Raw genomic sequence first — 22,826 nt, 5'->3', positions numbered from 1 at the left:
ATCTGGTGCACCCACCATTACAGTAATTTGCAGTGGTGGCAGTCGCAAAAGGGTATATATAGGTACTTCCATTTACATATATATTTGTATGGCAATAGATGTACTGTGATGTATCTTTTTCCAGCCGGCACCACCTCTCCCCCCACCGTTCCAAAGCACTTACTGAAGTAGAAAATTTTATCAAAGGCCAGTATTTTACAGAGGGAACAAAGGGCTCTAGTCACATAGGGGATTAAAAAGGGAACGCCGTAGGGGGTATGGCCGGAAGGGGAGAATTATCTAACGACCGATCATAATCCAACTTTTCTACACTGATCAATACAGTCAATATCACCAAACTTTTGATATTGCCTAATTAGGAGGTATGGTAAGTACTAAACAAGGATTCTATTGCTCTAATACTAATATAATCTAGTAGTACTCTAGTACTGCTTGGCATCACCGGATTAGGCAGTGTCAAGCCGACGACTGTCGAACACTGCTGAATCGCTCTACTGTAGACCAAGCGCGTCTCCAGTAGAGCCCAATTGGCCCGAGTCAGAACCCAACCCCCCAGTGCGCAACCGAGTATGGAGTATCACCCACTACTATAGCCGCTATCGCCGGGCGGATGTCCCATCTCAATTCAAATCAACATAACCTCAACTTTTATAAAAAATTACTTTATCCTATCGAAAACTAAAAAGTGATGCGTGTTGTCGCATTGCTTGGGCAATAATAATGACCTCGGTAGACATGCAAGAATGATCAGATCTGACCAAAAAGGGACAATGTGTGAGTGCCTATATCCCCCCCATCTGTTTCCCTCGAAATTCCAAGCCCCGCCACACCAGTCCGTCCCGGGTCACGAGACGCCGCTGGCCTTTGCCCAATCCAGTCACGGGAGTGATGCCCTGCCACACGGGATATGCGTAGGCCACTTTTTGTCCGGCGTTTAACTAGGGCCAATGTTGAACGATGCACAGGCGATCTGCGGTTTGTTCGCTGTAGAAAGCATTGCTAACTCGAATTCGTACGAAAGCTCCACTATTACAACCTTCGCCTGATCGCAACCCCCAGGAGCCCTCGAAGACAGCTCACAGACATGCGCCGAATGCAGATGCTGAGAACCGGAACGGCAAAGGCATACCGACGCTGAGGGCTGGGGGGCGACCGGACGGCACGAACACGCCCTACTCTTCAGGTAGGGAACCGTCACCACACAAGCTGCCACCACTGTCGGGCACAGGAAACCCGCCTACATCCGACCCATATACTCTCGGAAGCCTCTCCCCTCGATATACACCCTCTCGGAGTCGAGCTGGAAGCGCTAGCGTGGAGAGCTCAGGAGAGCTTAAACTCATGCCGTACGGGCATCACCGGCAGACGTCGATCGTCCATGGGATTCAACACTCCGGGAACGGCAGCCTTGTGCCCCTTAGTTCCCAGTTAATCGCGGCTGCGGGGTCTGCGGCCGGGGATGCGCCAACAATGGGACGAGCGGATAACGATGTGCCGTCTGCATTTTCAATTGCCAGTCCGTCCTCGAACTTGTCGTTCGGCACAAGTGCTGCCAGCTCGACCACAACATCAGTACCAGAGCGTGTGTCGCCGGGCGAGAACAGTGTCAATACGCACACACAGAAGAGGATAGAACGCATGCACAGCGGAGCTGGAAGGCGCGAACATGGGCACCACCCTTCCCACTCGCGGCATCATTATAAGGAGGAAAGCAAACCGGTCGGCGAATACGCTTTACATGTGCTTTTCACCTCCTTCATTGCGCAGGCCGACGAGAAGATTGGTCAATGTATAACAACCCCTCTCGAGCCTGAGCCGCAGATCGAGCGCATATGCGGCCAGTCTGCGGACCCCAACTTCGACCAACTTATATCTGCGCTGGGGCATATTGCTGCGCAGAAGCCGAAGCCGTTAATCGATACACTTATGTTATGGCGGAAAAAGAAGAGCGATGCTGCCAGTGCTGCCCGTAATGAGCTCCAACAATACCGAAATGTCACTGGAGCGGTTGGCGGCGGAATATCAAGGCGGAATACAGAGCCAGGACACCCAGGACAACCTGCGGATACAACAACACAGCCGAACCTCTCCCTTGCGACCATGCAAAATAGCGTAGCTCAAGCAGAGCGTCGGTCGACTGTGTCTATATATATATTATGCAGGGTTCTCACAGAGGTTATTGGCCAAAGCACGCTGGCACGGATCACGCCAGAAATGGAAGAAAAGTTAGAAGGCATTATCTTCAGTCAGCTGAAGATAGCCGACACGGAATCTCTAGCATCATCACCGTTAAAACTTGCAAATTGGCATCTGTTTAGTCAACTTTTAGGTGTCATGAGCAACATCAACTTCCAGAGCGTTACGGGACGATTCATTGCGGACTTAGAGAAGTCGCAGCTCGACTTGGAAGGGAGAAATCAAGACAATCGCGAAATAGAAGGCAGGATGGAGCTTGTTCTGGGTGGAATGAAACATTTGCGCATCAAGACCTACCCAGAAGCATCCTGGGAACAATCATGCGACTTCATGGTATCGTTAGGTCGCGCTTTTACCAAGTCGCACGGCCAGCGAGTCAAATATGCTTACTGCCAGGTTCTGGATGTTATGTTGCTTCCGATAGCTGCTGTTGACGCAGGGACTGAGCTCAGTGTCCCAAAGTGGTCGGAGGTCTTGGTCACTATTGGCCAAAGACTCGCATCCATGATGGCCAAACCTCGCCATTGGCCTATAGCCTTCCCTCTCACAGCTACAGTTCTATGTGCTTCGCCACCAGAGACATTCAACACTCAATGGCTTCAGCTCATACTACCCTTGCAGTCGAAGCTCAAGGATCGCCTAACAAGAGCGAGCTGTCTCCAGGTGATATCAAGGCTCCTATGGACATATGTAAATAGGTGTACCGACCCGCCAAACGCCACATATAGAAAACTTGAAGAAGTTGTCAGGATGGTGCTACCGCCAGGGAAGAAGACACACACAATGGATCCGTCCATAGTGGACCCCCTGATCGAGATTATAAGAATTATTGGCTTCAAACACCAGGAGTTCTGTTTCCGTACAATCATCTTTCCTCTAATCAACTCGGATCGTTTTGCTCCTGGGAAAGACGTCCATTCAGTCAGGGTGGACCAGCTGGAGCCAGAGAAAATGGTCATTGGGATCCGCGCATTCCTCGCTATAATGGCCGACCTTGAGAAGGGAGAGTCGGGCAGACCTCCGTTCCCGCAGTCCTACCAGTCCAATTTACACAGCGAGAGGCTGCCGACATCTCCAATCCTGGCAAGCCCAAAGCGCATCCCATCGCAACCTCTGGCAAAAGAACGGGCCGAACGTCTTTCTCGACCGGTTGCAACATCATGCCTCAGCGATGTGGCCAAGGATTACTATAAACGCTTCTGTGAAATCCTTGGAAAGATAACTATCATCTGCGATGAAACCTTTGGTGGCCAAGCTGTCCTTGACGAGAAATTTAATTCCCCTACGGCAAAAACCCCAATCGTCGACTCCTTCAATTTCTCTCGCAGAGACGATATCTTGTCACCAGTAGAACAGAGACATGGGTATTATGAACTATTACATGTGGCAGTCCAAGCTTTGCCCCGGTGCTTATCTGCCGACATACCCTTCAATTCGTTGATCAATCTTCTGTGCACTGGTACTGCTCATGTGCAGCAGCGAATTGCAGATTCGTCTGCGCAATCAATCAAGTCAATCGCTCGCCAGTCGCATGCCCAGCAAGTCACAATCCGGTTTGCCCGTTTCATATTTTCTTTCGACGACAAATACTCTACCATGTCAGATGGCGGCATGCTTGGCCCCAACCACGTAGAGAATACTCTGAAGCTCTATGTCGAATTACTTAAAATATGGATCGAAGAGATCAAACTTCGGTCCAAAGAGGCTGCAGGAACCGGCGCAGACGAAACCGGAACCGAAAAGCGCGGGGCACCCCTTGATGTCTCTGGTATTTGGGCGCACGTCGAGGAAGTGGAATCGCATGGCCTGTTCTTTTTATGTTCACAGTCGAAAAGAGTTCGCAGCTTCGCCGTAACCGTTCTGCGTCTAATCACGGAGTATGACGCAGCGCTTGGACAAGATAATGTCCGACTAATTCAGATCCTGGAAGGCGATTCCGCGCGCGTCATGAGCTTCAATGACGAGCATTTGACCGTTGCCGAACGGAGCAGGCTTCAAAGAGGATTGAAAAGGAGTAACTCTCAAAGCGCCCTTGTCGAATTATGCAGCAGCGACGTTTCTTATGATACCACACTATGGTTCAAGATTTTCCCGAACTTAATGAAGATCAGCTATGGCCGCTGCCCTGTGGTTGTGACTCTGGGTCGCGAACTGATTTGCGATCGCATTCTGCAAATGTACAAAGGTATCACAGCATTGTCGGAAGCTCGAACACCCCAACATCAGTATGATGGCAGCGGGTCGAGGATAGGCTTCCGACCATCGACCACGCCACCAGAAGTCATGGTAGAGCAGTGGAAGCTATACATCATTGTCGCTTGCACCACCCTGACCGAGATGGGTGGTCCGCAACTGCAACCAGCCACTCAGATGCAACAGCATTTGCGCAACGGCTCCAAGACGGTGCAAGTCCAGCCTAAGATCAACTCTGCTCGCACTTTATTTAAGTACATTCTGCCGCTGTTGTCAGTCGGACATCCTTCTGTGCGTGAGGCTGTCGTCGTTGCGCTCGGTTCTATCAATATCAATATTTACAAGACATTATTGGAAGAACTTCAAGACGCTGTCAGTCGATGCAATGACGATGCCAGAGCTCGCATACACCAGAGGACAGGCAGCAGCTCCCGACGGAGCAGGCGGACTGACACTCTGCGGACGGAAGTCACTCAAGTATATCGCCTAACCGCACACTTCCTCAGAGAAGAATCGGTATACGCAGATGACTGGATCCTGAACAACCTCGTTGTATATGCCAAGGACCTCAAGTTATTTTTGATGGACGGCGAGGTGCAGATGGATTGGGAATTCCAGAAACTGCGACGCCACTACTGCGGTCTGATGGAAGAGCTCTTCGAGGGTATTAATCGGACAAAGGATCCATCACGCTGGATGACGTTCGAAATGCGCAAATCCTCATTCGCACTGATGGAGGATTGGTGTGGCTACTCGCCCAACCAGGTGCAGATCCAGCACAGAGAAGAAATCATGAAGCAGAGCATGATCGATCGGCAGACAATCGGCGAGCGCCCGACCATCAACGCAGCTATGGAGAAGGAGAAGAATAGTCTTAGGACTGCAGCCCTCAGTGCCATGGCTGCGTTGTGTGGTGGGCCGATTAGTGTCACAACAGAAAGCAAAGCCATCTTACAATTCGACCTACGGAGAATGCTACTCTGGATCGACGCCATCTTCAGCACTGAAAGCGATCGCATGCACGTCATCGGTAGACGGGCTCTGAAAAATCTTATTACGCATAATAAAGAGTATCCATACCTTTTAGAGCACTCCATCTCGCGCTGCTACACTGCTGAAGTGCCAAAGGCTCTACATAGTTACTTTGAAGTGGTCACACAAGTACTGTTGGAACACCCAGACTATCTTGTGCCATTCTGGCGGACGCTAGGCATCGGTCTGTACACGTTGGGCAGCGACCAGAGCGAGATCCGCTCGAAATCCACCACGGTCCTCCGCGCCCTCGAGGAGCGCCAGAACCGGAACTCGAAGATCCAAGATTTCGATATCAGTATTTCCGACAAGACAAAGGCAGTCTACAAGCGTGCCCAATTCGAGATATCGATGCGCCTAGCAAAGCACCACTCCGACTCTGCGTTCCTGATATTTTCGGAATTTACAGTCTATTTCAAGAGTCTCAAACCTATGGCTCAACAGAACATGGTCGCTACGATATTGCCTTGGATTCAGACCATCAAGCTACAAGTCGACCCCAATGGCGGCCCTACAGCTCAATCATACGTGCTACTTGCAAACTTATTCGAGATCACGATCAAATCAAGCAGCGCATTACATAACGAGGTGCAAGCTCTCTGGCAAGCTCTGGCAACTGGCCCGCACGCTGGCAATGTACAGATCATTCTCGATTTCAACATATCCCTATGTCTAGACCGGCGCGAGCAAAATTTCGTCGAGTACGCCAAGCAGATCGTCGTATTCTTATCAAGCACTCTGGCGGGCGTAAAGGTTGTGGAGTTCCTCTTAATGCAGATTACGCCGAAAGCTATGATCCCTAACGAGAAACGAGAAACGCCCCCGACACCACCGGATACCAGCGCTATGCCATATGTTGCTGAGCTCTCCGAGGCTCTCCCTGTGGGAGCGAAACAGGCCGGATTTTCGCTTGGGCAGCTATCGCTCATACTGCTGGTTGATCTTATGGTAGCGCCTGTTCATCTTCTGGCGGAGAGTGTGCCTCTCTTACTGCAGGTTGTCACTGTGCTGTGGGACCATTACACGCCCCTTGTCCAAGACCAGGCGCGAGAGATGCTTATCCATCTTATCCACGAGCTGGTGATATCTCGTATTGATGACGAGACGACTGTCCCGTCCAAGAGAGAGATTGAGGATCTCATTGAAGCAATTAGACGCCACGATTCGAAGATCGTTTGGGCGTATGGAGATTCGAATGGGAAGGTCGATGACCGAGACAACAAGGTGCCTACTGCCATGGAAAACTTCGCGACGCAGGTTGTCAATACGTTTGAAGTGACATATCCCGGCATCAAGGAGCAATGGGGCAAATTATCATTGACGTGGGCGACCTCCTGCCCAGTCCGCCATCTTGCATGCCGTTCTTTCCAGATCTTCCGCTGTATCCTGACGTCGCTGGACCAGACTATGCTGGCTGACATGCTTGCACGGTTGTCAAACACAATTGCCGATGAGGATGCCGAGATTCAAACGTTCTCGATGGAGATTTTGACGACGCTGAAGACTTTGATTAGCAAGTTGGAGCCCAAGGATTTGATTACGTTCCCTCAGCTGTTTTGGACGGCGTGTGCGTGCTTGGATACTATTAATGAGTTGGAATTTATGGAGTCGCTGGGGATGTTGGATGAGCTACTTTTGAAGCTGGACTTGTCAGACGCCATGGTGGTGATGATGTTGTCTGAAGGCCAACCACCAAAATGGGACGGAAACTTTGAGGGCCTCCAGCCGCTCGTCTACAAGGGCCTTCGCTCGTCCTCGTGTCTGGATCAGACGTTGGTGACTCTCAACAAGCTCGTGCAAATTCCCAGCGGAGACCTCGTTGGAAACGACAACAGACTCCTCTTTGCGATCCTAGCAAATTTCCCGAGCTTCCTACACTCAATGGACCAAGGCGTCATCGACCCCGCTATTGCAGCAAACGCGAGGATTTTAGCAGAGGTAGCGGATTCTCAAGCTTGCGGGACGATTTCTGTGACTCTGGGTAGCTTCGCCGCATCTAGGTATCGAACAAGCAAGGATTTCCTATCCCAGCTTATAGCTGCTCTCCGAGACAATTTCTTCCCAAGATGGAGCTTCCAAGCGCTCAAATTTCTCATGGGCTTCTTGACAAATAGCTTGCCTTGGTTCAAGGTTAATACGATGCGCATACTTTGCGTGTTCATACCAGAGATCGATATGCGCCTGCCGGAGATCGCCTCGCATGGTCCGGATATGATATCGCCATTGCTGAGACTGCTGCAGACTGAGTTTTGCACTCAGGCACTGGAAGTCCTTGATTGCATCATGACAATGACAGGTACGCCTATGGATGACCACCATCTCAGAATGAGTATGGCGGGTGGAAGATCTTCAAATGCAATCCGCAAGGAATACGAGAGAACTCAGAGTCTATTCGGCATCCCCGAAGACTCCGGCTGGTCCATCCCCATGCCAGCCAAGCACGCAGAGACGACAAGATCCAACGTCCACGCAGCCTTCTACATGTGCCAGAACGCCGAAAGCACCGACCACGAAGCCGCCCCCAACGCAGACGTTGAATTTCACGTCGACGAGTTCCAATACGGCTACTTTCCCCTCCAAGACCGCGCCGACACCATGATGTCCGACGAGGTCCGCACGGACGGCAACATCGGCGACCTCGTCAACAAACTCGACAGCCTCGACGACTTCTTCGAAGACAGCCTCCAGAGCCCCCCCAGCGACGGCCGCTCCTCGCGCACCGTCACCGAGTTTGGCGGGGAGTTCGAGTCAGGCGCTGAGCTGTACGATGAGCAGACTTTGCCGATCTTAACTCAGTCACTAGGTCGCACTTCGAGCACGACGTCTTTCCAGAACGGGTTCGCGGATATGCGGCCCGGACTCATGAGTCGCCAGCCGAGCTTTAATTCTATGAACCCCGGTGCATTCAGCAAGCAGCCCGCGTCCGCGAATCGGCGAAGCATGCACTCTCGCTCCGTTACCTCACCCTCCGCGCCATCCTCGCACCAGCCAGACTTCATGTCCGACGACGATTACGCAGCTGAAGTCTTCTCCGACGGGGAAGAAGGGCGCGTGACACCGGGAGAGGGGGGTTTCTTCTTGGAGAATATGATTAGACCCCTCGCGCAGCAGACGCGGAGTGGGATGCGCCGGTTGACGGGGGGGAGGACGAGGGAGAGCGAGAGGTTGAGGGAGCAGGTGCGCATGGAGGCGAGGGGGGTACAGGTCCCGAAGAGTCCGATGGTGCCGAAGGTGCCGAGGGAGTATTTGAGTCAGTCGAGGCAGGGGGGGCAGGCGGCGGGGAAGGGGGTGGGTGTAGGGGATGTAGAGGGGGGTGGGTTTTAAATCGGGATTTAGGAGGGGGTGCATGTTTGGATAGGATATCATTTTGATATAAGAGTTTTTTTTTGTGGTTTGATAGGCTAGATGGCGTTTTGGATGAGAGTTGTGGTCTACGAACCAGTGAGGGATTTTTTGGTTCGAAAAGATCTACGGTTCCAATAGATATTTCGTATATATATCGGATCATCGTGTTCCTTTGATTTGTGATGATGTGCGAGTATTCGTCGCTCCGGCTAGAGCTGTCCCAGCCTGTGGATTAGCATCGCATACCACTCTCGCAGACTGCATGCTATGGCTATATGGCAACTGGGCTAACTTTCTGTTATACCTGGAGATTGCTCGACAGCAACAGCAAGCGACAGCAGCATCAAGCGACAACAGCATCAAGCGACAGTATCAGTGAGTTCTAGCAGCATTGACTGGCAGTAGCATCGGCACTATGATACGTTATTAAAAATTCCTCATCGACGAGCTTTCCACACAACTTTGTCCAGTCACCACGCGTCGTCTCATATTTGGGCTTCTATCTCAGCAAGTCTGTGGTCACTATGAGCCACATCGTAGTACCTCATATAGAATCCAAATCTTATAGAATTAATGGACAACCCCGGCGGGGCTGACCAGGATTCATCCCAGATTAAATGTTTTGGACTGGGTCCACATCGCCGAGGAAGCACAAGGGCTAAATACGATCTGATATCGGGAGCTTACATCCCACATATATGAGAATTTGTCTGAGCTATATATTGCTGGCTGACTGCAGGCCGGGGATCAACTTACGGTAGGTTCATCTCATATTTACCCTTCAATATGTGGCAAGGCAGCGAGATAGGCACCCCGCATGCCTCTGTAAGGAGCGATGGAGTTCAGCGACTGAACAAACTCCCAAAAGCAAAACAAAGTTAAAACCCGCCTTTTTACCACCTTGGATTCTTTTATAACCTTATCTTACCCCCCCTTCCGTACCTGAAAAAAATGTCCAAACCCGCCCGCCGCCGCCAAACCAAACGCACCACCATCCCCCACTCTGACCGCCAATTCTGCCAGCCTCACCTTGTCGCCCCTCCTCCCTCAACCATCAACGCCAACAATTCCGCGAAATGCTCTCGCGACCACAACGGCTTTCCTCTGCACATCCTCCAGCGTCAAGTATCTCCCATTCCCCGCCACAACCCCCTGCACAAGCGCACCGCTTAAACTCGCCACACCCCCCGCCTCCCACTCCAGTATATGCGCGCGATCGTCGCACAACACCGCGTGCGGCGGCTGGGTCAGGAGAGCGCGCAGGGCGAGCTGGTTACCCATTGTGCCGGAGAGGACGAGGAGAGCGGATTGTGGCCGGTGAGGGAGGCGACGCGGGTCTCGAGGGAGATGGTGGAGGGGTCCTCACAGAAGACGTCGTCGAGGAGGGTTGCGCTGCCGATGGCGTGCAGCATGGAGGCGGTGGGGCTGGTGACGACGTCGGAGCGGAAGTCGGTGGAGGAGGGGTAGGGGGAGGTCCAGGTTGTGGGGGGGGAGGTGAGGAGGGGCGTGGTTGTTGAGAGGGGTCGTGTGAGCGCCCTGTCTGCGGCTGCTGCTGGGAGGTGTTGGTTACTTCAATTGTGTCTGGATGTCTGAAAGTAGTAAGGGTGGGTAAGGAGCTTACCACCAAGCCGTCTACATATCTGCTGCCGCGCAATGGCGCGCGTGGTGTTGTCAGTGTTCGGCGGATACATATCCGGGTAGTATCCGTGAAGCTCACGGGTAGGGTATATACCCGGCGACGATCTGACGGGTAGGGTAGGGTATATATCCGGATACATGAGGCTGAATATTGTATATAAAAATAGAATAGCGTATATAAAAAAGAATGAAGCTTTTGATAATAGTAGTAAACCCCTTTCCGCGAGCCCCCTTTCCGTGAGACCCCCCCTTTCTGCGAGTCCCTATTCAGGTGCTTCATCGTCAGCATCATCGCCGTCGCTATCAGCCTCCCGTATTTTACCCCAATTCCGTAAGCAAAGTAAATATCTAATAGTTGGCGGTGATAACCTATTCCGCTTCTTTGTAATAATATCACTACCATTACTAAATACTCGTTCCGATGCTGCAGATGTTGCTGGAATAGCTAGATGATCACGAGCAATACGGGCAATAACTGGATATTGGTATTGCTTTGCGCACCAATATTTGAGAATATCAGTATGCTCACCGGGCCGTGGTTCAAGCATCCAGCGCCTCCATTCTGGCTCTTGAAAAGCCAAGCCTTCTGACGCAAATAGATCTTCGTCAGAATCAGGTTCTTGATCTATTGTAGCAGTAGCACCTATTGCTTCTGCAAGAGCTGTTTCGTGAGTAATTCGCTCCGTATCAAGGTGATACTCTCGCTTTTGGTACGTTCTACAAACGTCTTCGAACTGCGCTCTTGCTCGTAATCTTCGTGTATCGTCTATAGCATTTGGATATATCTTCTTAAATACTGTATGATTCATTCGTGGGTCGCAAATTGTAGCAACAGCTGAGTGCTTACATTGCCGATTCGTTGTAAGAGTATAATACTCATTAAGCTTTTGAAGCGCAGCTCCACAAGCTACTCCGATCGTAGAGCTTCTACCAAGCTCTTCTTGTAGTAATGTGACCTTATTTATCATCTTTAAGTAAAGAGGAATTGTAAAGTTGAGCGTTGGATATGAATCGCTTTGTAGCCGTCTTGACGGCTTTAAGAATACTAAGAATAATTGTTCAAGAGCTTCGATAATAGCCCAATCGTTGCTTGTTAACGCAATATCCTTCATACTGATATCAAGCTTCTGCGTAGAGCATACTGCAGTAATTGGTATTCGAAGCTTTATAGCTGTTTCAAGCATATAGTACGTTGAATTCCAGCGTATAGGCATATCAAGTGATAGCTGGCGTGGCTTCTGGCCTGCAGCTTGTATCTGCTTCTGTAAAGCATCCTTCCATGCTCTTCGGTTTCGAAAGACATAAATATGCCTTCGGAGCTTCTCAAGCGTAGCTGATACTTCAGTAGAAGAGTTATCAATACGCTGCGGAATCCGGGCAAGCCCTTGCTGACACCAGTACGCTTCTGTTTCTGTATCCGGGCTAGCTTTCAAGCTCTTTAGAGTAGCTTGAACTGCAAGATTGATAATATGAGCAATACACCGAACGTCCCCTTCCTTTACAGTAAACGTCCATGGCTGTTGAATAGTCGTCTGCTGCTTACTGGCTATTTTCTCATATTCTGAAAGCATCACAGTATTCGCTGAGGCATTATCCCGCGTACAAGTAAATATAGCACCTGTAATTTTGAAGCTATCTGTTACTGCAGCTAACTCTTGAGCGAGATATTCGCCGCTATGAATTGGCTCTTGAAGGTGGATTACATCAAGTAATACGCACCGGTGCTGCCACTTCTCATTAATCCAATGGCCTGTGACAGCAGCGTGCTGGACTTGCGGGTTCCGCGGCCGTGGCTCAAAAAATGACGATGCACTACTTGATGGGCTTGACGGCGTAATTGTATGACCTTTCATTGTATATGCTACTGTTGGATGCTTCTGCGTATAGTGCTTCCAAAGATTACCGGTTGAAGTCTGACTTAATAGCTGTGGAGTAGGTGAATATCCGCAGCCTGGTTGTAAGCAAGTTACTTTGACTGTAGGTGGGTTACTATCAAGTATCAATCGCGAATATAATAGCTTCGTAAATAGTACCGACGACGTTGGTGGCAGCATTCGTCCTGGAGGCTGAAGCCGGAGCGGTGTAGGATTAATATCCTGTTGAATATGAATAGGGGGCGGCAGCGTTGGCAGACTTGGCTCATTATGAGTATCATAGCTATTATAGCCCTCAGGCTCCGTTGGTATATCTGATAACGACGAGTCGCTCATTCTGAGGATAATTATCACTTTATACAGCATCAATATAGATCTCACGACGTTGGAAAAAAGAGGTCTTGGCTGCGCTTGGCTATTCTTGGCATGTATCCGGATATATACTCGAGAGTATCCGGATACGCCGGATACTCCTAAAATATCGCCGGGTAGGTATATACTCGAGGATATACCCGGATACCACGGGTATATTGGTATCCGTGCCGAACACTGGGTGTTGTCGGATGATGTGCATGCGTGTCCCACGCGGGTGATCTCCTTGGAAAACACCTTGGGAGGGTTCCATAATGCCACTGGAGGAGACGAAACGGATAGCGGAATGGGCGAGGGGGGAGGGGATATTGATGCACCTTGATGGTGCGAGATTGTGGGAGGCTGTTGTGGCGGGTGCGGGGGGGTTGGAGGAGTATACGAGGTGTTTTGATACGGTGAGTTTGTGTTTTAGTAAGGGGCTTGGGGCGCCGATCGGGAGTGTGCTTGTGGGCAGTAAGGAGGTGGTTAGGCGCGCCCGCTGGGTACGCAAGAGTATCGCCGGCCTCCGCCAGAGCGGTGTCGTGGCAGCAGCTGCGCGGATTGGGGTTGAAGAAACCTTCCTAGGGTGGAAGTTGAAGAGGGGTCGGGAGATGGCGAAGAGAGCAGGGGAGATGTGGGAAAGCAAGGGGGGGAAGCTGAGAGAGGTAGAGACGAATATGGTGTGGCTCGATCTGGAGGCGGCGGGGGTGGCGGAGGAGGAGTGGGTGCAAGCGGCGGGGAGGAGGGGGGTTAAGGTGGGAGGGGGGAGGGTGGTGGTGCATTATCAGATTACGGGGGAGGCGGTGGGGGAGTTGGGGGAGGCGATGGGAGAGGTGCTTTGGGGGGGGAGGGGGGGAGGGGGGGTGAGGAAGGTTGGGTTTAAGAGTTATGGGTGAGGGAGAGGGGGAGTTGTGGGTGAAAGAGGGGGTAGAAGGTGAAAGAGATGTATCTGCCATATATAATGCGATATAAAAAGAGCTACAGAGCCTTGGGAAATATATATATATACAGCCTTACAACCCTCTCCTTCATCTTCGGGACAGCCTTTTAACCCTCTCCTCCATCTTCGGGACAGCCTTACGACAAACCCACCCTCTCAGCCGTGCAGTGGCTTATAACCCGATCAACCCACCGCAGTGAACATCTCTCACGGCAGCCCAGCCCGGCATCTCTCACGGCAGCCCAGCCCGGCATCTCTCACGGCAGCCCAGCCCGGCATCTCCAGTTCCGATAGACAGGCTGTGCTGCGGTACGGCGTTTGTGATGGGTAGGTCAGGATGTTGGGTGGTGGGTGATGGTGGCGCAGCAGCGGACGGGGGATGTTGTACTGTAGGAGGACGGTGAGAGGTGAGGTATATCTCCGAGGGAGCGTTGAATGAGGCGTCTCTACGAGGGTTCTCTACGGAGTAACGTACGTACAAACACTCTGCATTCTGACCACAAAACACCAGACCAGTACCATACGTACGTACAAACACTCTACCACACAGTACCACACACGGCTCCCCACCTATCCCTCCACACCACCAATCACTTTCTTGGCTGCTTAGGCTCCGTCACTGACCTACCATACCACAACACCAACACCACTAACCACTAAATCGCCAGTTCCCCCCCCCAAACCCCTACTTAAATCGCCACTTCCCCCCCCCACCCCCCAAACACTAGGTATCGTCTCATATCACATACATCTCCTCATCGAGACTTTTATATACCCCGTCGTTTCATCTCACAAACTCGCGTTATCAACGACTTCACATCCAATTCACCCTCATCTCATACCCCACCCCCCCCACCCTTTGATGAATCCAACCACCACAAACATGTCCGACAACACCACCTCCTCCGCCGCCCCCCTCGCCCCCCTCCCCCCCCCCCCTCCATCACCAAGCCCTCCCAAAACGGCACCGACGGCGGCTACCAACGCCCCGCCAACATCGGCGGCGCCCGCAGCGAGGGCCGGCTGATCAACGTCGAGCCTCCCCGCCGCGAAGACCTGCAACCGAGCTATGCGCAGAACCTGGTCGGCGAGAGCGAGCAGGGCACGCACGGGTGGTACGGGTCGATGATCAACACGCTCGGGAACTGCATTGGCACGTTCGGCGCGATTCCGTGCTGTATTATCTGCCCGAACCCGTATAAGCCGGTGTCGCAGGGGAATGTGGGGTTGGTGACGAAGTTTGGGAGGTTTTATCGCGCGGTTGATCCGGGGTTGGTGAAGATTAATCCGTTGAGTGAGAGGTTGATTCAGGTGGATGTTAAGATTCAGATTGTCGGTACGTCTCTCCCCCTTCCTCCTCCCTCCTCCCTCCTCCCTCCTCCCTCCTCCCTCCTCCCTCCTCCCTCCTCCCTCCTCCCTCCTCCCTCCTCCCTCCTCCCTCCTCCCTCCTCCCTCCTCCCTTCAAACAAAGGGATTTCAGATTCCCACCCTACAATGCTAGGATTCTTGGATACAGACTTATTAACCCCACCCCCACAGAGGTCCCCAAACAAGTCTGCATGACCAAAGACAACGTAACCCTCCACCTCACCTCCGTAATCTACTACCACATCACCTCCCCCCACAAAGCGGCCTTCGGCATCTCCAACGTCCGCCAAGCCCTCATCGAGCGCACCCAAACCACCCTCCGCCACGTCGTCGGCGCCCGCGTCCTCCAGGACGTCATCGAGCGCCGCGAAGAGATCGCCCAGTCCATCGGCGAGATCATCGAGGATGTCGCCGCCGGCTGGGGCGTCAAGGTCGAGAGTATGCTGATTAAGGATATGATTTTCTCCAACGAGCTGCAGGATTCGCTGTCGATGGCCGCGCAGTCGAAGCGTATTGGAGAGTCGAAGGTCATTGCTGCGCGCGCGGAAGTCGAGTCCGCGAAACTCATGCGCCAGGCTGCTGACATCCTGTCCTCCGCCCCCGCAATGCAGATCAGATACCTGGAGGCTATGCAAGCCATGGCCAAGAGCGCGAATAGCAAGGTCATCTTCCTGCCTGGTCCCGCGAACGTGGCATCCCAGATGGCGATGGCGGATAGTGTGGGGGAGGGGTCGGTGGCGAATGGGGGGAAGAGGATTGTGGAGGGAGTGGAGACCAGCGACTTTGGAGGTGCGGACCCGCATTTTTCTCAGGCTATTAGGGCGGATGTTATTGAGCATATGTGAGGACGTGCTAACGAGGGGGGTGGTTTAGCTTGGTCTACTTGAGCTCTATTGCCTAACGGTGATGATGCCACCCCCCTCGACGACGACTGCGACTGGTGGGATGGATGGTGGGTGGGGGCAATGAGAGGATGAAACGACGAATGGTGGGAGGTAATTGGTTTTATGGACGGCGAGTTGTACGGAATGGATGGATGGACGGATACCCCCTCGGTCATTTTTTGTTAATCTTTGTTTTTTGTGCGATTCGAAGTATACCGCGCTGCTATTACCCAACGACGGAGACAGAGTGTAGGAGACGAGAGTCGCGCGCAATGATACCACCTTCCTTGTCTTTATACCAACGATGTTATCTATTGCCGGGACGTTAAAATGTGATCAGATGTGCGAAGCTGTTATCGGATGAAATTCCCCGTTCTCCGGAAAAAGTGATAAAGAATCCATCCCACCCCCCATACAAAACCATCCCCATCCGCCCCCCACCTCAAGACGCCTCAAAGAAGTGCAGGCGAATATGCAATAACCCTCTTTCTTTCTCCAAATAAAATGCCAAAAAAATTAAAGGCACAGTACTAATGAAGGAATCCTCGATTCAGCACATCAAATGATCATACCGTACTAAGCCACGAAACGTGGAACAGCTGATGACGTATAGGGCGAACCATACAAATGACCAGAAAGGCTCCTAGCTGAACGGGGCTCGAACCCGAGGTCTAGGCAATTCGAAACACCCTCCCCGCAGAGTGCGTTTTGCATCTATACCTTACCGCTTGACCATGAGGCCAGGCGGCTGTTTGGATTATGGGGGGGTGGGCGCTTAGGGGGGGTTATATAGTGGTTAAGCGATCCAGTTGGGGATCGTGCGGTTAACAAGAGCCATTTGCAAGTATAAAGCAACCGCATCTGCTTCATACCACCCCCCCCTTCCCTACTCATCTGCTTTCAACCCGCATTCTCCTCATAACACCCTCCCCCAGACATCCCATCAGACCACCCATCAGACCCCCCATCAGACCCCCCATCAGACCCCCCATCAGACCCCCCATCAGACCCCCCATCAGACCCCCCATCCCCAATCAATTTCACCACCGCAACCATGACAATGACAACAACCACCCACCCCACGGCTGAGGCGGTGGGGGGTTTTGTTTGCGAGTGGTGATGTTTAAGTTCGGGAGTTTGGAGCAGGGGGCGGCCCGCTGTAGGATGGGCTGAGTGGGCTGAGTGGGCTGGGTGGGCTGGGTGGGCTGGGTGGGCTGGGTGGGCTGGGTGGGCTGGGTGGGCTGGGTGGGTGCTGAGCTAACGTTGACGACGGCTGTGTTGTTGGAGGAGAGTGGGATTTCGATCTTTCTTTCTCTCACTACTCTTACGTCTCGATATTCGCATCTTCCATCCTATTTACGACGTTTACGAGGTTATAGGCTTGAGCAGTACAGCATCGAAGGACGGGCGCATAAGTTACGTATTGGACCCTGCGACGCACGATGAGAGAGTGGAGAGGAAACGTAGCGCATCTCTGCCTTGGGCCCGCACCTCCCATAGCAGCAGCATTTGTCGCGCGAATTCTTGAGATCGAGAAAGAGAAAGCGCATTCACTGTACGGAGGTTACAGGCTTCGCCACCTGTGCGCATATCTCTACAACCGGAACGGGAAAGTCACCACACAAACAGAAGATGTCGCCGGCGCCCCCTTCGAGGTCGTCTACGGGGAATTCTCCGGATACGCAGTATAGCGTGGTGAGGAAGAGCTGGAGACACAGATGATGACGACGTGGAAGCCGGGGTCCTGAATGCCAGAGGCGATGATGTCGAGGACGTGGATTCTGGAGTCTTTGGTACTGGCAATGCAGGTGGAAATGGGGATCGTCCAGATGAAAAGGACATAATTTCAGACATCCATAATTCAGACATTGACCTTTCACGTTTGCTTTCAGGGGATAGTCCGGACAATGTGGACATTGTGTCTGATTCAGATGAGTGGGACATTGTCGCTGTATGTGCCCCTTTGTTAGGAATAGGGTCCCATTGTCATGTGCGCCGTGTAGGCATAAGAAGTGCGTTTCTCCCTCCCCGCTGTCTCAGGCCCCTCTTTGACCACTCATTCCTCATTCCTCACTGCCCTTCCCTCTCCCTCCCACCCCACTTCCACGGTATTTTGGGCACAGACTAATCCGCCCACTAACAGACTAAAATGCAGCCGCTCAATCCCATGTGAGAACTGCATCCGCCGCGGTGACGCCGCCGGTTGCGCCTACGCGGCCCCAGGCCCGCGTCGCAAAGCCGCTCCCCCTGGCTCTTCACCCGACGATATGCAGAATCGCATCGACCGGCTCGAAGGGCTCGTTCTGTCCTTGATGACGAACGGCTCGACTGCCAGGACCGACAGCAGCGGTGGCGGCGGTGGCGAGCGAAGGAGTGGGAGTACCAGTACGAGTACGGCGGGCACCTACGACCCCGAATGCCACTTCTGCGTCATCGGCAAAACCGGAAAGCCCAGCCCACACCCCACCATCGCCGCCCTCGCCCTCTTCGGGCATGATGGATGGGGGGGGCGAGTAAAGGGGCAACGGAACGAGATGTATGGCAAGCGCTTCGGACGGGAGATGACGACGGGGAAATGGAGAAGATTAAGGAAGAGGAAGAGTACGGAGAGGGGGAGGAAGGGGGAGAGAGTGATGTGGATGCAGTGGCAAATTCGTTTGGGGTATTGAAAGTTGATGCGGAGACGGAGAAGACGATGTATATTGGAGATTCTCATTGGCACCTTGTGTTATCTGATGTGAGTCCTCTTTCCCCCTATTTCAGCGCTCTTGCTCTGCGGCAGGGCGCGCTGGTTACTGTCGAATGAAATAGAGCTGACAGTTACTAGATCGCGGAAGTTCGCAATTACTTCACCAACCATAAACGCGAGCTCGATAACCAGTACAAAAAAGTCAATGAAACGAGCGCCGCGAGCCAGATGCCGGATTTCCTATTCCAAGGGCTGGCACCCACGACGGAGATAGAGCTGCGCGCGGGCCTGCCACCTCGCGCAAAGGTCGAGTCGTTGCGCGCTTCTTCAACTCGCTCGATCCGTTCGTGCAAATGCTGCACCACAAGACGTTCTATGAGCGGCTCGAGGCGTTTTTCGCGGACCCGAAGAGCCAGAGTTTGGCGTGGGTGGGTCTGCTCTACGCGACGCTGACGCTGGCAATGCTGAGTTATAGTAAGGTTGGGGATGAGCCGCCGGAGTGGAAGGGGCGGACGAATGAGCTCGCGGCGGAGTATCGGGGAAGAACGGTCCAGTCGCTGGCGACGTGTGATTATACAAGGCCGAATGTGTATACGGTCGAGACGCTTGTTCTATATGTACATGCGGAGTACAGTAGTAGACTTGATGTCGATTTCGGGCTGTATCTCGTTGTGGGCACAGTCGTCCAGGTTGCGATGAGAAGTACCCCTCCCTCCCACCTCTCCCTACAGAAAAATAAACTAACAAACTCCCTCAGTGGGCTACCACCGCGACGCCTCACAATTCAACAGCGTCTCCCGAGATGCGGCGCCGTGTGTGGCTCATAGTTCGCCAAATTGACATCATCTTCTCCGCACAACTTACCCTCCCCAACATCATCAAGTCCTGCGACTGCGACACCCAACTCCCGCGCAACATCTTCGACGACGAATTCAGCACCACTTCCACTCTCTCCCCCCTTCCCGCCCCCCCACTGAAGCAACCCCCATGTCCTCCATCCTCGCCAAGGGCCGCCTCGTCCTCTTGCTAGGAGCCATAATCGAAGAAACACAATCCTCTCCGGCCCCCAAGCCTCCTACGACACAACCATGAAATGGGGCGCCCGCATCCGCTCTGCGCGCATGACCATGGAACCACACCTCCGCTTCCGACCCCTCGAAGACTCGGCTCTAGACCCCTCCTCGCTCATCCTCCAGCGCTTCTACATCGAAGTCCTCCACCAGAAAACCATCTGCGTCCTCCACCGCCGCTTCATCGCGCGCGCTCGCACGAATCCGCGGTACGCGTACTCGCGCCGCGCGTCCGTAGATGCCGCTATGGCACTCCTCCGTATCCAAGCTACGCTGCACCGCGAGGCGCAACCAGGCGGCCGGATCAGCGAGGTGATGTGGCGGCTGACTGCGTTACAAAAGCACGATTTCGTCCTCGGCGCCATGATCGTCTCCCTCGATCTCAACCACGACCGCGGTGGCGGCTCCCACACCTTCTGGACCGCCGAGCAACGCGCCGACATGTTATCATCCCTCGAAACCGCGCTGGCGATCTGGGAGGGCGACCAGGCGACTAGTATGGAAGCGTACAAGGGCGCCAAGGTTCTGCGGATTATGGTTGATAAGCTCAAAGCGCAGCAGAGTGAGGTGAACCAGGAGGTGGATGAGGAGATGCATCCGGAGCACTCGGCGACGATGACGCTGGGGATGCTGTCGAGTGGGGGTGGCGGCGCCGCCGGCGTTTGTGGCGCCGAGTCCGGGGAGGTGGGGGAGGGGTATGGAGGGCCTATGGAGGGGGTGGCGGGGGGGAGTTGGGTCAGTATTGGGGGGTTGGGGGGGTGCGAGTTTGACCGATTTGCCTCATAATTTGGACTGGGTGAGTTTGAATCTACAGCCCTGACTGTTTTGTTTTTTTATCGGTGGTGGATTGCTGACTGTGGTGTTATTTAGGCCGCTTGGGACAAATACGTCCAGATGGGCAGCGCTGTCGACCCTAACCCGCCGTACTTTCCGGGAGTGTATGATGCCAATGCGCTGGAGATGCAGATGGATCCCGCGTCCGGGACGGGCTTCGGCGACGGCTTCTTCATGGGGGCGCATACCCCCGGTAGAGGGTAAGGGGCCTATCCTCACCCTTCACACTTTGCAAGTTCTCAGCTGGGGAGCGGGGATTTATATTGAAGAGGCGCTGGATAGATGGATCGAATGGGATGAGATAGGGATGTAGACAAGCAGGGAGCCGGACATACCAGATTCTCCCTCTTGGTTCCCTGATGAGATGACCGGTGTGCGCGGTATTACGGCGTTTATTGGGTCTGCTGGCACGGCTGGATGGGGTGTGTGTATTACTACAAAACAAAAGGATTGGGACTGGGATGAAGAGTGGCTAGGATTATAGGACGGGATAGTAGGGGGAGAGGGATTTATGGGGATTTTGAGGGCTTATTTGCTGTGGGGAAAGCGGGGGCCCGGGGGGGCAATGAGCTTACTAGCTGGAGCAGAGTAGCAGAGTTGTAGATTAGGTGTATGGAAATATCTCCCCTTGCAGGTGAGTGTGCCATTTGATAAGGTTGTCATGTCAGTGAGAGAACCGGTGTATGCCACCCTTCACGTCCAAGGTTGCAGAACGCATCTTCAAGAGGAGTAACACAATTTTCATACAGCGGCAGCTACACTACCAATGGCCCTGGTCCTCCATTTACTTCGCCACCTGCCCGCCCGTCTTCACCCCATATCAGCTTTACATCCCCGATTTAAGCATCGCAGCAGCCAGTCTCAATGCAGAGAATGAAGCAAGTCGCCTAGCTAATACCGCAGTTGTGGTCAGGAGGGCATGGGAGATCTATTTGATATTAGGATTCTAGTCCACCCACGCTCCGTGTTCGTATAGGGGTTATGGGAGAAGGGAAGGTGGGGAGAAGGGGGGGGACTCACCGTTCCAGCAGTAGTCCTCGCAAGCAGCGCAGTCGTCGTAGGCGCAGGCGCGCTCGACGAGGGGAGAAGCGGCGGAGGTGTCGACCGGGGGGGCAAGGACGGTGGTGAGGACAGCGGAGGGGCCGAGGAGGATGGTGGTGAACTGCATGTTGCTGTTGGAGCTTGGAGTTTGGAGATAGTAGTGTGAGTTGTTGAAGTGATGAGGATGGTTTTTAGAAATTGAGGGAGGAGAGAGGGGAATTTATAGAGTTTTGAGACAGGTCATTCTATTACCAACACTGACGGAGGTTCAGAACTTGCTTGCTTTCCAGCTTCGGCTCCCTGTGGTTCCTACGGTCAAAGGAGGCTCACGCCGTGCCGACTCGCAGCGGCCAAGGGGGATTTAAGCTTACTCCGTTCTATCATTGTTGTTTATGCCTAAATACCATTAAGCACTATAACCATAAAAGACAGCATCGCCAGGATTTTCTGTCATAAAAACAACTCTCAGACATCATTGTTGTAAGCTGACAAGGACCTCCAAAAATCCCACCAATTACTTCGGGAATCATTGCGCGGAAGGATTCCCCTACATGTTTCGCTGGGATATGCCAATAATTCAGGGGAAGGAAGGCAAGGTACTATTATTTCTTCGAGACTGTCCATCCCCGCTTTCCTTCTTTAAATATTTCGTCTCTTCCATACTGTCCATCCCCGCTTTCCTTCTTTAAATATTTCGTCTCTTCCATACTTGAAGATCTTTGTCGATCCATTTTTTAAACAGCTACTCGCCTGTCTACCACCTGTCTATTATCTGTGTATCATACCTACCACGATATGCTATCTATCCTCCTCCTGGCAGCTGCCCTAGCCCTAAATATATCTTCCATCTCCCCCAATCCCTCCCCTTCACAAAGCCACCCTACTAACACCCCCCAGCACCACCCTCTCCCAATCCCTCATCACCATCTCCCGCACCGTCATCATCGGGACCCCCCAAACCTGCACCCCCACCACCATCACCGTCTTCCACACCACAACCTACACCCGCCTCCACCACACCATCACCAGCACAATCATCTCCCTCTCCCAAGCCCCCCACAGCTGCTACACCGCCACCGAAGTAGCCAGCATCGCGTACTGCCCTCTCTTCAACTCGGCGACCTGTGGGCCGTACCCAGATTGCATTGTTTGGAGACGGAGACGGTGCCGTGTAAGGATGCATGTTGTCAGAGTACGCCGACGGTGACGGTGGCGAGGTGTCTGACGTGTCAGACGGGGTGTGCGACGGTGGTGGAGACGGTGACGTGTAGTGAGCCGGAGGGCCGCTGACGGGGCCGATTTCTATTACGCTTTCGTAGGGGGAGGGGGGTTGCAGGTTGTGCTCGAGGTTTGAGGGATGAGGGGAAGGGG

General features: G+C 53.0%; 5 protein-coding genes across 5 annotated transcripts; 4 read left to right on the top strand and 1 right to left on the bottom strand.

The window, feature by feature from the left end:
• Positions 1-440: 440 nt before the first annotated feature.
• On the top strand, positions 441-8,745 carry TAO3 (Cell morphogenesis protein PAG1; the record flags this gene model as incomplete). Its single annotated transcript, XM_024470386.1, has 2 exons — positions 441-774; positions 1,022-8,745. The coding sequence occupies exons 1-2, from the start codon at positions 744-746 to the stop codon at positions 8,743-8,745; spliced, it is 7,755 nt and encodes a 2,584-aa protein (XP_024321602.1). The 5' UTR covers positions 441-743.
• Positions 8,746-9,404: 659 nt separating this feature from the next.
• On the bottom strand, positions 9,405-10,613 carry VC83_06797 (uncharacterized protein). The gene is made up of 2 exons (XM_024470385.1): positions 10,388-10,613; positions 9,405-10,315 (listed from the first exon to the last, which is right to left on the bottom strand). Exons 1-2 carry the CDS (start codon positions 10,542-10,544, stop codon positions 10,014-10,016), a joined length of 459 nt encoding a protein of 152 aa, XP_024321594.1. The 5' UTR covers positions 10,545-10,613; the 3' UTR covers positions 9,405-10,013.
• A 1,300-nt stretch (positions 10,614-11,913) lies between these two features.
• On the top strand, positions 11,914-16,173 carry VC83_06796 (uncharacterized protein). Its single transcript, XM_024470384.1, has 5 exons — positions 11,914-13,514; positions 13,767-13,896; positions 14,081-14,093; positions 14,521-14,905; positions 15,109-16,173. The coding sequence occupies exons 1-5, from the start codon at positions 12,905-12,907 to the stop codon at positions 15,780-15,782; spliced, it is 1,812 nt and encodes a 603-aa protein (XP_024321595.1). The 5' UTR covers positions 11,914-12,904; the 3' UTR covers positions 15,783-16,173.
• A 1,601-nt stretch (positions 16,174-17,774) lies between these two features.
• VC83_06795 (uncharacterized protein) lies at positions 17,775-18,963 on the top strand (the record flags this gene model as incomplete). Its single annotated transcript, XM_024470383.1, has 4 exons — positions 17,775-17,833; positions 17,965-18,221; positions 18,383-18,558; positions 18,649-18,963. The coding sequence occupies 4 exons, from the start codon at positions 17,775-17,777 to the stop codon at positions 18,961-18,963; spliced, it is 807 nt and encodes a 268-aa protein (XP_024321596.1).
• A 517-nt stretch (positions 18,964-19,480) lies between these two features.
• VC83_06794 (uncharacterized protein) lies at positions 19,481-22,795 on the top strand. Its single transcript, XM_024470382.1, has 4 exons — positions 19,481-20,315; positions 20,451-20,607; positions 21,443-21,617; positions 22,353-22,795. The coding sequence occupies exons 1-4, from the start codon at positions 19,599-19,601 to the stop codon at positions 22,660-22,662; spliced, it is 1,359 nt and encodes a 452-aa protein (XP_024321597.1). The 5' UTR covers positions 19,481-19,598; the 3' UTR covers positions 22,663-22,795.
• The last annotated feature ends 31 nt before the right edge of the window (positions 22,796-22,826 follow it).

This window comes from Pseudogymnoascus destructans (assembly GCF_001641265.1).
Source record: "Pseudogymnoascus destructans isolate 20631-21 unplaced genomic scaffold scaffold_19, whole genome shotgun sequence".
Classification (NCBI taxonomy): Eukaryota; Fungi; Ascomycota; class Leotiomycetes; order Thelebolales; family Thelebolaceae; genus Pseudogymnoascus; species Pseudogymnoascus destructans.
This window is presented reverse-complemented; position numbering and strand designations above follow the sequence as displayed.